Source organism: Mixophyes fleayi, chromosome 4 (assembly GCF_038048845.1).
Source record: "Mixophyes fleayi isolate aMixFle1 chromosome 4, aMixFle1.hap1, whole genome shotgun sequence".
Classification (NCBI taxonomy): Eukaryota; Metazoa; Chordata; class Amphibia; order Anura; family Limnodynastidae; genus Mixophyes; species Mixophyes fleayi.
Genome location: NC_134405.1, coordinates 315,900,013 through 315,915,056, shown reverse-complemented (window position 1 = coordinate 315,915,056; position 15,044 = coordinate 315,900,013). Strand labels below are relative to the sequence as shown.

Here is a 15,044-nt window from a genome sequence, read left to right as displayed (position 1 = left end):
AACCCAATACACTAACATAACAAAATGCATTTACTGCCTTGTAAGAGCAAGCCTTATAGGCTCCATAATAAAATACATAGACTGCCTTGTGCATGCAGCTTTTAGAAATGTAAGGATTGTTATTAGTTTTAAGGTCAAGAACAGCTGATGTGTCCCTACAGACAGCACACACAGTGTTTATACTGTTATACAAGTGCTTTGCTCATAAGGATATTTCCTATCATACAATAGAACCGGATTGCTGCTTCGTGATGTCATTGTGCAGTGATCTTGTAATATTTTAGAATGTGAACTCCCTTTATGTCCTGTGGGTCTATAGCCGTTGGGGGCAGGGGGTGACTAGGTGCAGGCAACTGGGGGCTCAGATCAATAGGTACGTCTCTAATGAAGGTGGTAATGCAGGAGTTATTATCCATGCAGGATGGCCTGAAACCTACATGCATGGTACCTTTAATTGCTTTTAGCTATATCACTTAGTACAGTGTTTCCCAAACTGTGCGTTGAAGCTCCCTGGGGTGCGTGGTGATCACACACAGGTGCCACGTCCAGGGCTGGTGGTAATCAGGATGGGGACTACTTGTTAATTATTTTGGCTTAGGGGTGCCTTGAAAAAATGATGGAGACCGTAACGGTGCCTCGAATTGATAAAAGTTTGAGATCCACTGACTTAGTACATATAAGCACGCGAGCACCACAAAGGAGGCACAATGTGCATACATGAATACGTAAACCAATTTATTTAATAAACTAAATTAGCATTATTGACACTTATTATAAAGGCAGCCCGATGTCTGGAATTATATAAAAAATGAGGGTCAACAAGCATTATATTGTGATAAAAAGAGAAATGTTAGTAATACTGGCAGGGCTCAATGTGATAGTTGTCCTAACTTTGTAATGATGCTTATAATTGTACAATACATGTGATGTGGAGTTCCATTTTCCAGACTGCAATCTGCATCCACAAGTAGAACCATAGTTGGACCTTTCGTATGCTCAGTATAGGGTTGCACTTATGTATGTGCTGACCTCTTATAGTTAAGTGGCATTGTGCACACAGTATATACCAGTGTATGGTTTACTTTTTATCTGTCACTCAATCTTTCTTTCTAAGGGGTCTACTTAACAAGCTCCTAACCGCAGGCTTTCGAGGGACCTCCACAAATTTATAACTAAAAGATCCATTGATTTAGAATGCAAAAGCAGTCCCCATAGGTTTCTATGGGGACAGTCATTTTACGTGCTTTAACAAGTTCCGAAAATCAAAGATTCTCACAAATTGTGCCCGATGGCTAACCCCAGCTTCAGATGACTATAGAGGACATAGGAGATGGATATTCGTTGTTTATAGTGACCAGTGGCGAATCCAGGGCGGGAGCGATCGGGGCTATTGCCCCCCCCTAGCAGGGGCTTGCAGCCTTAACAATCAAAAAGGGGGCAGAGACTAAATCGCCCCCGCTAAATCGCTCCCTGTGAAATACAATTCTAGATCCACCCCTGATCGTGACTGCTGTCACGACACAACACTTTTAATAAATGGTCACGATCTTTCATTCCTTATCATTGTGATAAGGAATGAAAATGATTGTGCCATAAAAACGGTTATTTTTAAATATGCCCCTAAAGACTGCGCGGGGCATATTCAATTAGGATTCTGGTCCGCGGTAACGCGGTGCACAGTATTGCCGGTAATACGGTACCGTAATAACGCAGATTTTCGGACGCAACCCTATGGGGTCCGAACGAAAATCCACGTTTCTGCGGTACCGTGGATTAACTTCGCGGCCCGTTCCGGCGCGATCCCGTGGACCGGAAACGTCATTGAATATGCCCCTTTATGTCATCCCTGGGTGTTCCATCACCAATGTTATATCACCTTCAATATGTTTGATTTTAGTCATTCTGTTTTCCATTAGTTATGACTGATAATAGCCTAAAGTCCTAGTCAGGTGTTTAATCACCGCCAGCAGTGAATCCTAGTGAACGCTAGTGCTAGATAGAACGTGAAACAGTAACAAGCTGGTTTCTTGCAAGAATATGCTCAGCTACACTCTGGGCCTGATGCAGTAAAAAACGAAAAACAAACGTATTGTGCATTTGTTTTTAAAAACTTATGTACTTGTGACATACGCACGTCCGTATACAACTACAAGCGGATCTGAAGAAACGTCCCTTGCTGAACAAGGGTGTAGGGACACTCTGCATATAAGGCACTCTCTGTATTGAGACGGAGACTACACACTGCCGGATGCTTACAGTACATATGTGGAATATAAAGTCCCATCAGAACGCATAGAGAGAAAAAAATATTCAATGACTGTCACCTCAATATCACTTGTATATTATATATATATATATATATATATATATATATATATATATATATATACAAGGATTTAAGTAACTGACTGTAAGGTCTTTATAGAGCTGTTATTACCAAGTAAATTGACGTTGTGTCCATTTTGTTCTAAGGTTATTGTCTTTTAATGGAAAGCAGACAATCTGCCATATTTCAGTATATAGTGGCTGTTGAGACGCTCATTTAAGTCTTAGTCACTAAGACTTATTGAAATCATATTTAATGTTTTGTACACATCAAACATCGGCAGCTGCCCCTAACATGAGCAATTTCTATTAAGATCTAACTACGTCAGCTAACTTCCAAGTGATCATTATGGTGTGGTTTTACTATTGGTTAAATCCTAGCTCCACTGAAACAATGAAAAGGGATAAGGAGAAGATTGTTATATTTCCAAGGGACAATATCCCAATAGGCAGCTCCTGTTCAGGAGAATTTACACCTAGGAAAGTCTGTTTACATGACAGCCCTTTGTTAATTCAACATAGTTCTATGTAATTGTCATTTCCCCATAGTGACTTCTCCTGAATAGTTGTTGGTTATTGAATGCCTCAATTTATGCTTTAAGCATTATAGCACTTATTGTACTAATCAGTTTCTTTTTTAAAGTTGTTGTAGCTCAATTTATGGGCATTTGCAAATCTCTTACAGTGCAGTTTAATACGGAAATATATCTTTACAGCTCCCGAGGACGTTCCCTTGAGGGTACTGCGCTCCCAGGTGTATCTGTCATTAAAGCAATTCCCCGAATCTCTGCGGGAAGCGGAGGTGATCTGTAACCTGCAGCCACAGAACCCAGAGGTAAGTGCACATCAGCTTTACTGTCGCTGAGCGAGACAATGTGAGAACATTAACTGATAGTATTGTGATCAATCATCACAGGCCAGAATGTGATTCCTGTAGAACTAGAATGATCACTCTGAGGCTGTTGCAGCACATGGTCTGCTGCAGAGTGTGAAACAGGTCCTACAAGTATAAAACTGTTTGTCCTTTAAATGTTAGTTCTGAGCTATATGTTCTAGCAGAGGAGCTACATGGCTCAAAATTATATATATATATATATATATATATATATATATATATATATATATATATATTGTGAGGATGGTTAAACAGCTCCAATGCTGGTACAGCAAACATATCCAGTAATAGTACACGAAATTCCCCATCACCTACATCTGGCTAGACATTACTTCCCTGTCTACTCACCGGCCACTTACTGGCATCGGTGGTCCCACCCACACATACAGACAGTGGGCCTGATTCATTAAGGATCTTACATCGAGAAGTTTCTTATTTCAGTCTCCTGGACAAAACCATGTTACAATGAAAGGGGTGCAAATGAGTTTTCTGTTTTGTACATAAGTTAAATACTGTCTGTTTTTTCATGTAGCACACATATATCAACTTTAAATTTCAGTGTACAAATAAGCTATCAAGTATTTGTGTGCTACATGAAAAAACAGTCAGTATTTAACTTATGTGCAAAACATAAAACTAATTTGCACCCCTTGAATTGTAACATGGTTTTGTCTAGGAGACTGAAATAAGAAACTTCTCAAGTTAAGATCCTTAATGAATCAGGCCCAGTGTGTTTATCCTCCACCCCAAGCACTATAAAACAAATCACAGCAAACCAATCACACCCATGTGGAACCCAGAGGTAAGTGCACACCAGCTTTACTGTCGCTGAGCGAGACAATGTGAGAACATTAACAGATAGTATTGTGATCAATCATCACAGGCCAGAATGTGATTCCTGCAGAACTAGAATGATCACTCTGAGGCTGTTGCAGCACATGGTTTGCTGCAGAGTGTAAAACAGGTCCTACAAGTATAAAACTGTTTGTCCTTTAAATGTTAGTTCTGAGCTATATGTTCTAGCAGAGGAGCTACATGGCTCAAAAAAAAATTATATATATATATATATATATATATATATATATATATATATATATATATATATATATATATATATATATATATATTGTGAGGGTGGTTAAACAGCTCCAATGCTGGTACAGCAAACATATCCAGTAATAGTACACGAAATTCCCCATCACCTACATCTGGCTAGACATTACTTCCCTGTCTACTCACCGGCCACTTACTGGCATCGGTGGTCCCACCCACACATACAGACAGTGGGCCTGATTCATTAAGGATCTTACATTGAGAAGTTAATTATTTCAGTCTCCTGGACAAAACCATGTTACAATGAAAGGGGTGCAAATGAGTTTTCTGTTTTGTACATAAGTTAAATACTGTCTGTTTTTTCATGTAGCACACATATATCAACTTTAAATTTCAGTGTACAAATAAGCTATCAAATATTTGTGTGCTACATGAAAAAAACAGTCAGTATTTAACTTATGTGCAAAACTTAAAACTCATTTGCACCCCTTGCATTGTAACATGGTTTTGTCTAGGAGACTGAAATAAGAAACTTCTCAAGTTAAGATCCTTAATGAATCAGGCCCAGTGTGTTTATCCTCCACCCCAAGCACTATTAAACAAATCACAGCAAACCAATCACACCTGTGTGTGTGTGTGCTAAGAGAGGAACCTAGGGAAAACTTAACCTTGTCTGTGGCAAATATCCCTCTTTGCCACTATATATATATATATATATATATATATATATATATACATATATACATATACTCCGGTCTTATTAACAAGTTGCTGTTTTATTTAGTCTCTGTAGGAGACTGAAATAAGAAACTTCTCAAGTTAAGATCCTTAATGAATCAGGCCCAGTGTGTTTATCCTCCACCCCAAGCACTATAAAACAAATCACAGCAAACCAATCACACCCATGTGGAACCCAGAGGTAAGTGCACACCAGCTTTACTGTCGCTGAGCGAGACAATGTGAGAACATTAACAGATAGTATTGTGATCAATCATCACAGGCCAGAATGTGATTCCTGCAGAACTAGAATGATCACTCTGAGGCTGTTGCAGCACATGGTTTGCTGCAGAGTGTAAAACAGGTCCTACAAGTATAAAACTGTTTGTCCTTTAAATGTTAGTTCTGAGCTATATGTTCTAGCAGAGGAGCTACATGGCTCAAAAAAAAATTATATATATATATATATATATATATATATATATATATATATATATATATATATATTGTGAGGATGGTTAAACAGCTCCAATGCTGGTACAGCAAACATATCCAGTAATAGTACACGAAATTCCCCATCACCTACATCTGGCTAGACATTACTTCCCTGTCTACTCACCGGCCACTTACTGGCATCGGTGGTCCCACCCACACATACAGACAGTGGGCCTGATTCATTAAGGATCTTACATTGAGAAGTTAATTATTTCAGTCTCCTGGACAAAACCATGTTACAATGAAAGGGGTGCAAATGAGTTTTCTGTTTTGTACATAAGTTAAATACTGTCTGTTTTTTCATGTAGCACACATATATCAACTTTAAATTTCAGTGTACAAATAAGCTATCAAATATTTGTGTGCTACATGAAAAAAACAGTCAGTATTTAACTTATGTGCAAAACTTAAAACTCATTTGCACCCCTTGCATTGTAACATGGTTTTGTCTAGGAGACTGAAATAAGAAACTTCTCAAGTTAAGATCCTTAATGAATCAGGCCCAGTGTGTTTATCCTCCACCCCAAGCACTATTAAACAAATCACAGCAAACCAATCACACCTGTGTGTGTGTGTGTGTGTGTGTGCTAAGAGAGGAACCTAGGGAAAACTTAACCTTGTCTGTGGCAAATATCCCTCTTTGCCACAATATATATATATATATATATATATATATATATATATATACACATATACTCCGGTCTTATTAACAAGTTGCTGTTTTATTTAGTCTCTGTAGAAAAAATCATCAAATATTCTACGGCTTCCTGATAGTAGTTAAGCCCACCAGCCCCAGCTATTGTCTGGCTGCTATTCAGCGTCGTAAGCCCCGCCCACCAGATCCCACAATTCTTTTTATTTACAACAAACACACCACAGCAATGACACCCATGTTGTGCACCTGTGTGCTGTAGAAAAGACTGAGTAGGATTTTAACCCCGTCTGCAGCCTTGAACCTGGGATTTTACTTGTCCCTATGTAGGAGAGGTGTGCCAAACAGCACTCTTTGTCACAATATATAAATATATGTAGTTGTCCATTGTATCTTTGCAGTGTTATTCAAAAAATGTGAAAGTTACATTTACCATATATAAAATATGATTTAAAACAAATTATGACATTAAATGCAAACATCTGTTGTTTTCCCCTTTAAATATCAAATCTTTTTTCCTGAGGCAGTCCAGATTAACTAATATGAATGGATGGACGAAACTTCATATAATATAGAAGTCACACTAATGAATGAAGTGCTACTAGATTACTATTGGTGTAATCAGCCAATCAGAAGCAGCTAGCTAGTGCTGCAAATCTTCATCATTGCCTCTCCCATACTGTATTGTCTTACTCTTGTCTGTGCCTTTCTTCCCCCATTCCGCCTCTCCAGGCGTAAGGAGATGCACATGCATTGTTATTGCAAATGTGCACTGTGGAAATGTGCATTTTGCGTGGAAATAAAAGATGTACACAATAAGTAAATATATGGCATTTATCCGGATTACAATGGTACCAGGCTTAGAGGAGCATGTTACTCTCCTCTATTTGTCTCTTAATGATACAATTTGTAGTTGTGGCTGTATAAAATTAAACTTCATGTTCAGTTACTAATTGATGTATGATCATGAACGTATCATAGTGATCCGTTGCTCTATGGACGCCGACATTCTTATTTCCTCTATGCATGTTTTACTGCACAGTCAGCTCTCTCTATACAGTTACATTGCTCATAGTATTCAGGGTGTCGATCCCTGGAGAACTGATATTAAACGGTGGATTCAGGGATTGCACAGCGGGAACTGCAGACGTCCCAGACAGTAGAACATACATAGCAACTTTCAAAACTTCTCACCCGAGAGATCCTGGGGGAAAAGTCATGTGACAAGGGGTAGGAGGGGGCGTGGTGACGTCGTTGGGTCACCATAACCCCGCCCCCACTATAAAATGACTAAATTCACAGCATTAAACAGCAGGGGTGGGGTTTAATGTCACGATTAAGCCCCGCCCCTGCCATTCAATGGCGTGAATTTCGGCAAATCTGGAAGTGTTGCCAACTCTTCCGGGAGTCCGGGACGACTCCCCGAAATTCGGGAGCCTCCCGGGAATTTCGGGAGAGTAGGCGAGTATGCAGTAGAACCCTGTGATTGTTACAGTCGGTGGAGGGGAGGTTGTTTTGTTGAGAAAAAAATATTTAAGCAGAGTTCTTGAAATAAATTGAAAGTAAACAAATATACATTTTAATTTCTTAAAAGTATTTTTGCACATCTGTAAAAAAAAAGTTATATAAACAGTCAGTAAATGCATTAAAACAATACAACAAGCAACATTGCATACATACATTCTACATAGATACAGCAAGAGGTCTGGGGATAAATGAATAGTAGACTATAACAGAGGGCAATTGCCCCATGGGAAAGTGACATTCCAGGGGCTCAAGGGCTACTTGGCATAGAATGGGCTACCAGATTCTTGGGTCACTTATCTGGGATTGCCAGCTGGACTGCAAGTTTTTCACTCTTTCCCGTGTCGCTTACTTTCAGTGTAAGTAGTTTAACGGTTCCACGTTTTCAGAGCTACAGAATTTTTAGCAGCTGAGAATCAGGCTTTAAAGCCTTAGTTTAAGATTCAGTTTCAGATTGTGGCAGCTCTTTCCAAGCTGAAGCCAAAGGCATGTTGACCTCATTGTTAAATAAATGATCCATACGTTTGTGGCTTTGCATGAAGACAAGCGGCTCTGCTGTGTGAACTGATTTGCTTGTGAACACCATTGTGAATAAACGTATAACTATCGTAGCAAACAGTACTGTCGGCCTGCAGACACAAATGGCTATCCAAACATCCGTTGGGATATTGACCCATTGGCGAGGTTTGGGATGAACTGACAGTTAAAGATAGACATGAAGTTCCGGCTGTAGCTCTAAAACAACTACACACATACAAGTTAAAGATGAAAAATAACTTAAGTGAAAGTTGACCCAGTATAATTATGTTTTGCTTTATGATAAAAAAATATCTTTAGGTTCTACATGCTCTGACAATGTCTTGAATTATCTGCTGCTAACAGATTTATTTGTAGCTATTTGTACTGGTAGAAGGTCCTGTCTCATAGGATGTGGTTTCTTACTGACCAACTCCCTCAACAGTATTTAGTTTGAATTTTTCTGCATATCTGTATTTAGTTTAGGTTCTTACTTATCTATCTGGTGCAACTGTTTAAAGAGAGCACTGATGGATTACAGAGTAAATTGGAATAAAGACTACCCAAACCCTTTCCTGTATTCCATGGTCATAGCCTGGCCTATCTGAAGGGGAGGGAATAGATTATACTTGTTTACTTACCCAAATTTTGGATAGTTCTCCTGGTCCCCCCGGTAGTGCCTGTTCCCTTGTACTTGCCACTCGACCTCCTCTCCAGGATATCCCGGAGGGGGGCGGAGAGTTCTTTAAAGTTGACAAGCATGGGTTCAGATATTTGTATTCTTATTGCACTGGGTTCTAAGATTCGGAATACCCAAGTAGGAAGGAACTGTCATCAGGTTCAATGATAGATTAATATAATAATTAATTTATATTATAGGTAAAAGCCTCCCCTGGCTCATTTGCAGACTAGCTCCTATGTTAGTCTGACTAATTCCTCAGATCCTCATTATTTTGTCCATTACTGATAAGTTTATACTTAAGTAAATTTCTTCATCATGGATCTTGCCCCGTTTTGTGTTCTACAGCAGACAAGTCTAAAGCTGGGCCTACACAACTTGCTACATGGAGGATAAGAGGGTGTAAATGATTGGTTTGCAGTCTACTTGGTAATAGAAAATATTTGAACAAATTGGTGGATTCACACAAAAGGGTGTGAGCATAGCGATTGTGCAGAATGTGATAGGGACGGTCTAACCATCATCTCTGCTGTTTCAGGTTTATGACCCGTTACTAAAGCATTTAATCATTGAATAGGATGTGAGTTTGGTCTTTTAGCTGTTTGCAATTAAGTTGCAGGAAAAACAAGATGCACAATTTCATGAAATAAATTATTATTGAATATTTATATATGTGTTTTTTTTTTCTTCTTCTGTGGTTATAAAGAGGCACTGATCAGACCTATACCCGATTTGGCCTAACATATATAGGACCATAACTCTCTGTTATAGTCATCTAATAATGATTAAAATTACAATATATTTTTGTTTCAGCTTAAACCATACTAATACAAATGTTTGTTAGTTTGTGTCAGGTATAACAATAATGAAGTTTCAGGTGCTTCCTCAGGTTGTTGGACGCACTAATGGGTAAAGCTAAAACCTACAATTTAATTACTCCCCAAAAACTGAAATTTAACTTTGAATAGAGTTCACTAAAATATGTTAAAATATAGTTTTACTTAATTTCGGGTTCGCCTATTTGTCGAGTCACCTGAAGGCTTCAGTGGTTCAGCGTTGCACTCCTCTCTGCCACTGAACCACTTTGCAGCGGTTTCGGACGTACACTGGTGTTGTCAATGCTCTTTCCCCTGTATACTTACCATTCACATGAATATAAAGGGTCACATAAGAGGAATTTTGACTACAGTGCTCCCTGTTTGTATTGGGTAAGTGGTAGTAGGACAGAAGGAGAGAGCAGTGCCTGCAGTGGACCTACCGGATATGAGGAAGATGGCACAGCAGTTACAGTTTCATATCTTAGAGAACTTTATTCAGAAGTAAAATGTATGTTTTGGGTAGAATTCTTTGGGGTATATTTACAAAACTGCAGGTTTGAAAAAGTGGAGATGTTGCCTATAGCAACCAATCAGATTCTAGCTGTCATTTTGTAGAATGTACTAAATAAATGAGCTAGATTCTGATTGGTTGCTATAGGCAACATATCCACTTGTTCAAACCCGCAGTTTTGTGTTTTTGTATATGACTGTACAGTATTTCTCATTGTGGTTTCCCCCTGCAGGGATTCTACAGAAAGGGATTGGCACTAATCCATTTGGAGAAAAAGGAAGAAGCCCTAGTTCATTTCCAGCATTGCCTAGCACTGAATCCACAGTTATCTACAGCCCGTCATGAGATTGAGCAGGTGACTTGTTTACACTTGTTACGTGTTGTTGTATATTAAGTTCACCTTGTGACATTTGGGGGCCTGATTTCAGGTAAAAATAGTCGCACTGAGCATACACACAACTAGTGCAGGATTTTGAGTTGCAGTTATCTGATCTTTGTACTTAAAGAGGTGGATCAGGGGCAATCATGTGCACGTGGAGAGCAGTGGGGGCAGGCAGATGCCCCTTTCAGATCTGTCTTATTTTGAGTTTTGTGTATATTTTAAATACGTTGCTTACCAAGTGTAAATTCTTTATATGTCTACACAAGGTCGTTATAATTTTTGAATTGATGATAATGATAGCAGTATATTGACCCCGGGGACATATATACGCTAGATTTAAAGCTGCACGTATCTTACGTTGTGTGTTACTCAAAATACAGGTATGAAAACGTAAGTATGCCCTTACATGTTTGCGCATTGTGTAAAACAGGCTTCTTTACACTCGACTCCAAAGCTGCCCCTCCGTGTTCAAAGAAATAATAGATAAAGCAGCGCCTCTCACATCTAAAACTAACATTCTTCTACTTATCCACAGAAAGAAACTTTGGCGCTATCTATTTTATACTCTTCCTAATACACAGCACATTGGACCATTTTAATTTTCAAAATATATGCTTAAAGTGGTTCTGTCACAAGGGGATTTTTTAATTTATTGAAAAACATAGCCCTTAGTAGAGTGTTCATCCAGAAAATGGGCCACTCTGTACGTCACCCAGTATGGGCAGGGCCGGATTAAGGGAATGGAGGCCCCTGGGCTAAGAGGGCCTCCATTCCCCCGTGAGGCCCCCCCTGTGAGCCACTCACCCCCCTGTGAGCCACCCGCCACCCCCCTCCCCCCAAGTGCTTACCTCCTTCTCCTGTCACTGTAGTCCTTCTGCGGCACGCTGTAAGCTCCTTACTGAGGAGATCTCATGAGAGTGAGACTCATATCTCACTCTAACGAGATCTCCTTAGTAAGGAGATTACTGAGCGCCGGGGAAGGACTACAGTGACAGGCTGAGCACTTTCAAGAGCCCCCTGGATGCCCGAGGCCCCTGGGCTGCAGCCCAGTTAGACCACGGGTTAATCCGGCCCTGGTTATAGGGCTTTCTTCACCCTCAAAGCTCTAGATTGCTTAGATATTGCTTAACATTGGTAATTATCAATGCAAATTGTACTTTTCTTAGTTGCTGAAGGATTCTGGTTGTCCTGTGCCTTCTTCTCTGGAGGATCTACTGGATGAGGTGTCTCGTTACTTGAAGTTGTCCAGCGTAGACACTGCCCTTCTCCAAGTACAGACCATCAAGCCCCAAGGAACCAGCACCAACGGGAAGGTAATCTAAGATTTGAGTGCTGTGATTTTATGGTATGACAAGACTGCGGTGACTGATTGGACATTCTCAGTAGAGCACTGCATAATATCATCATCATCGTTTATTTATATATCACCAGCTAATTCCATGGCGCTTTACAATTGGGAACAAACACAGTAATAAAACAATACTAGGTAGTACATATATACGTAGAGGTAACTTACAATCTATGGGAAACTTACTGGAGTCACAATAGTTTTCTAGGGGCAGTCCTAGTTTTTCCTTCAATAAAAACCTTCCCTTTGCTCCTTCAGCGAGCTAGAAAATGTACAGGTAATGCTGATTACCACCACTAGGGGCAGACACAAACATAAAGATGTGCAATGTGTTGGTTAATAATACAATAAAAGTTAGTAATAATTATAAAATACTTTATCTTCATCAGCTGTAAAAGAGTAGCAAAGTAGGGGGATTTGTAACGGTAAAATAAGAGGGCTGGTGATGTTAAAAGAATTAAAGAAATTGATGGCTGATGAAATAATTACTTTTCCTGTTGGAAATTCACAGAGGTCTGTTAGTGGGAGGAAAACATCCACCACTGATCTGCAGACAGAAGTATATTTAATGCAGAGTGAATGTTTGGAAATTTAGTACATAAGCCAATAGGTCCAGATGTATAAATAGCTATAAGCCAAACCTTCAAGCGATTGTTGTCGACAGGTGTATTTTACAAAGTATTCTAAAGGGGCAAGAGGGGAAAATGGATATCACGTACCTAGATTAAGGAATTTGATACTGTATCTAATTATAAATAATTCAGAGCCTGCAGGGCTTAGGCCAAGAAAGAGAGAGGTCATTTATGAACTGGATGGATGCGACCTTGCAGCATTAAGCATAAATGCACATATTCTGTGGCTAGCAATACAAGCACTATAACCCAAAGTTATTGTCTTTTTGTATGTGTCTAAAATAAATATTAAGGGATAAAATATACTTGTTATAGGACCTCTGGTGGCAGGGGCAGACCTAGACTTAGGGGGGGGGGGGTTACATAGCCACGCCTATCCTTCATTCTAGTTGGTCCCGGTCGGCCCTGCCCGCTTTCCCCGACGATCGGACCTCTCCACCGCAATTTAATGGGATGAAGATTGCTGCTTGGGGGGAGGACTGCCCGAATCACCCTCCTCTGGATCCGCCAGTGTCTTGTGGTGCTATTTAGTCTGCGTTTAGACCTCACCATGTGGTACAGTTGCCATTTTGTCTTCTCCTCCCCACAAGGCCTTTATCGTATTGCAGACCACTCCTGTCTGTCTGATTGATGTGTGATAATCCTATACCTCCTAACCTTTTGATTTTGGGAATCTGGACACCGTGCACGCTGCAGCTTTGTGTGCGTTGGAACAGGGCATGGTCACACTACACAGGATTGGGGGTGTTTGCCATGTTCCCCAGGCGCTTATGCACTGCTGTACTGCCCCCAACCCCCTCCCCTGAAAACATCCCTTCAGTGCCACGTGCAACTGCCTCTTGTATGAAGGGTGTCAGCGAATGGGACATAACTACCAACTGTTCTGGAACTGAAGGTGAGACAGTCTCCTCAAATTATGACTGTCCTATCTACGGGACAGTTGGGGATATGCAATACAATAGCTTTGGAGCATAGCCTAGTGGGTAGGGATACGGGTGACAGTCGAGCAGTGTCGGACTGGGGCATGAAGGCCCCACAGGGGGAATACAATCGTAGAGGCCCACCAGAGGGGGTGTGGCCAACTACAAGAGAGGCGTAACCAAACTACTAGAGGCGGTGTGGCAAGCCCACGAAAGACATCTAGCACCATAGTATAGTATATAAAGAATGCAGTGTGTATATGAAGAGTACACAGTCTTAACCTGCACCAAAAATAGGGATTGTTCCACTAGAATCAGAACATTTGACAGACCCTCCTGCTCTCTCCTATCTGTTCTTGTCACTTTCACCACATGTGGCTGCTGGTTAATTTAGTTGCGGCTTGTCTGGATCCTGGAATGTTGGGGACCCTATTTAGAGAAAAAATGGATACATTTAGTAAATGCCAACCAGCCTTGGAGTTAAATCAATGGCACCCATGATTAATAATTAGGCCTTCCTCCAGCCCCACACACACACACCTTACATTACATTGCCACAAGCCCCCTGCCCTCACACAGACCCACCACACATTACATTGACACAAGCCTCCTGCGTTACCACACACACACACTCACTACTTTGCCACAAGCCCCCTGTGCCATCACACATACTACATTGCCACAAGACCGCTGTGCCATCACACACGCACACACTACATTGCCACAAGACCGCTGTGCCATCACACACACACATTACTGTTCCCCTTCATTATCACCACACTGTGCCCCCTTATGATCACCACACTGTGCCCGTTTATGATTACACTGCGCCTCCTTGCTGCTTCCCTCTCCCTTCACCAGGCCCCCCTTCATCACACTGTGCCATGCTGCTTTCCCCCCCTTCATCACTCTGCCATGCAGCTCCCCCCCTTCATCACTCTGTGCCATGCTGCTCTCCTCACCCCCTTCATCATTCTGTGCCATGCTGCTCACTTCCCCTTCCTCATCACTGTACCATGCTGCTTCCCCGCCCCCCTTCATCACTCTGTGCCATGCTGCTCTCCTTCACCCCCTTCATCACTCTGTGCCATGCTGCTTCCCCCCTGGTGAAATCCCATTTTTGCATATGGCAGAATGATGCATATTGTGCTCCGAGCTTGTTTTCAGCAAAGAACACTCTGGTACGACAAATACATAATATTGCAGTTCTTAAAATCATTCAATTGACAGAACCTCCATTGTGTGACTGTGATATACATGTTTTAGTTGCAATTACATTGTGGACTTTTGTTTTACAATAAACTAGGCATGAGAGGCCCAGTTTTTACAGCTGGTTAGATACACTTTCTAGCAGAGTGCATCTAGCATTGCTTTTATCTGCAGTCTCTTCATTTCAGTGTGGTGGGATCACATGCAGCCCTTGCACTCACTGCACATCCCTTCACGTCATCAGAGAGTTTGAAATCACTAATGGGGAAAGCTTTTCTAGTTAACAATTTTAAATTCACTGCGTTAATAAATCTACCTTTGTAGACTACTTTTTTTTATTTGTTATGTGAATTTGGATGTGTAACAAA

The 15,044-nt window shown here is 40.7% G+C and overlaps 1 protein-coding gene across 2 annotated transcripts in view; it reads left to right on the top strand.

Annotated features, from left to right (window-relative positions):
* LOC142152951 (LON peptidase N-terminal domain and RING finger protein 1-like) overlaps positions 1-15,044 on the top strand; it is a 42,857-nt gene that overhangs the window by 1,608 nt on the left and 26,205 nt on the right. For both annotated transcript variants that reach the window (XM_075210109.1, XM_075210110.1), the window contains exons 2-4: positions 3,042-3,160; positions 10,418-10,540; positions 11,734-11,880. In XM_075210109.1, coding sequence (XP_075066210.1) covers positions 3,042-3,160; positions 10,418-10,540; positions 11,734-11,880 — 389 coding nt within the window. The remainder of the gene's footprint in view (positions 1-3,041; positions 3,161-10,417; positions 10,541-11,733; positions 11,881-15,044) is intronic.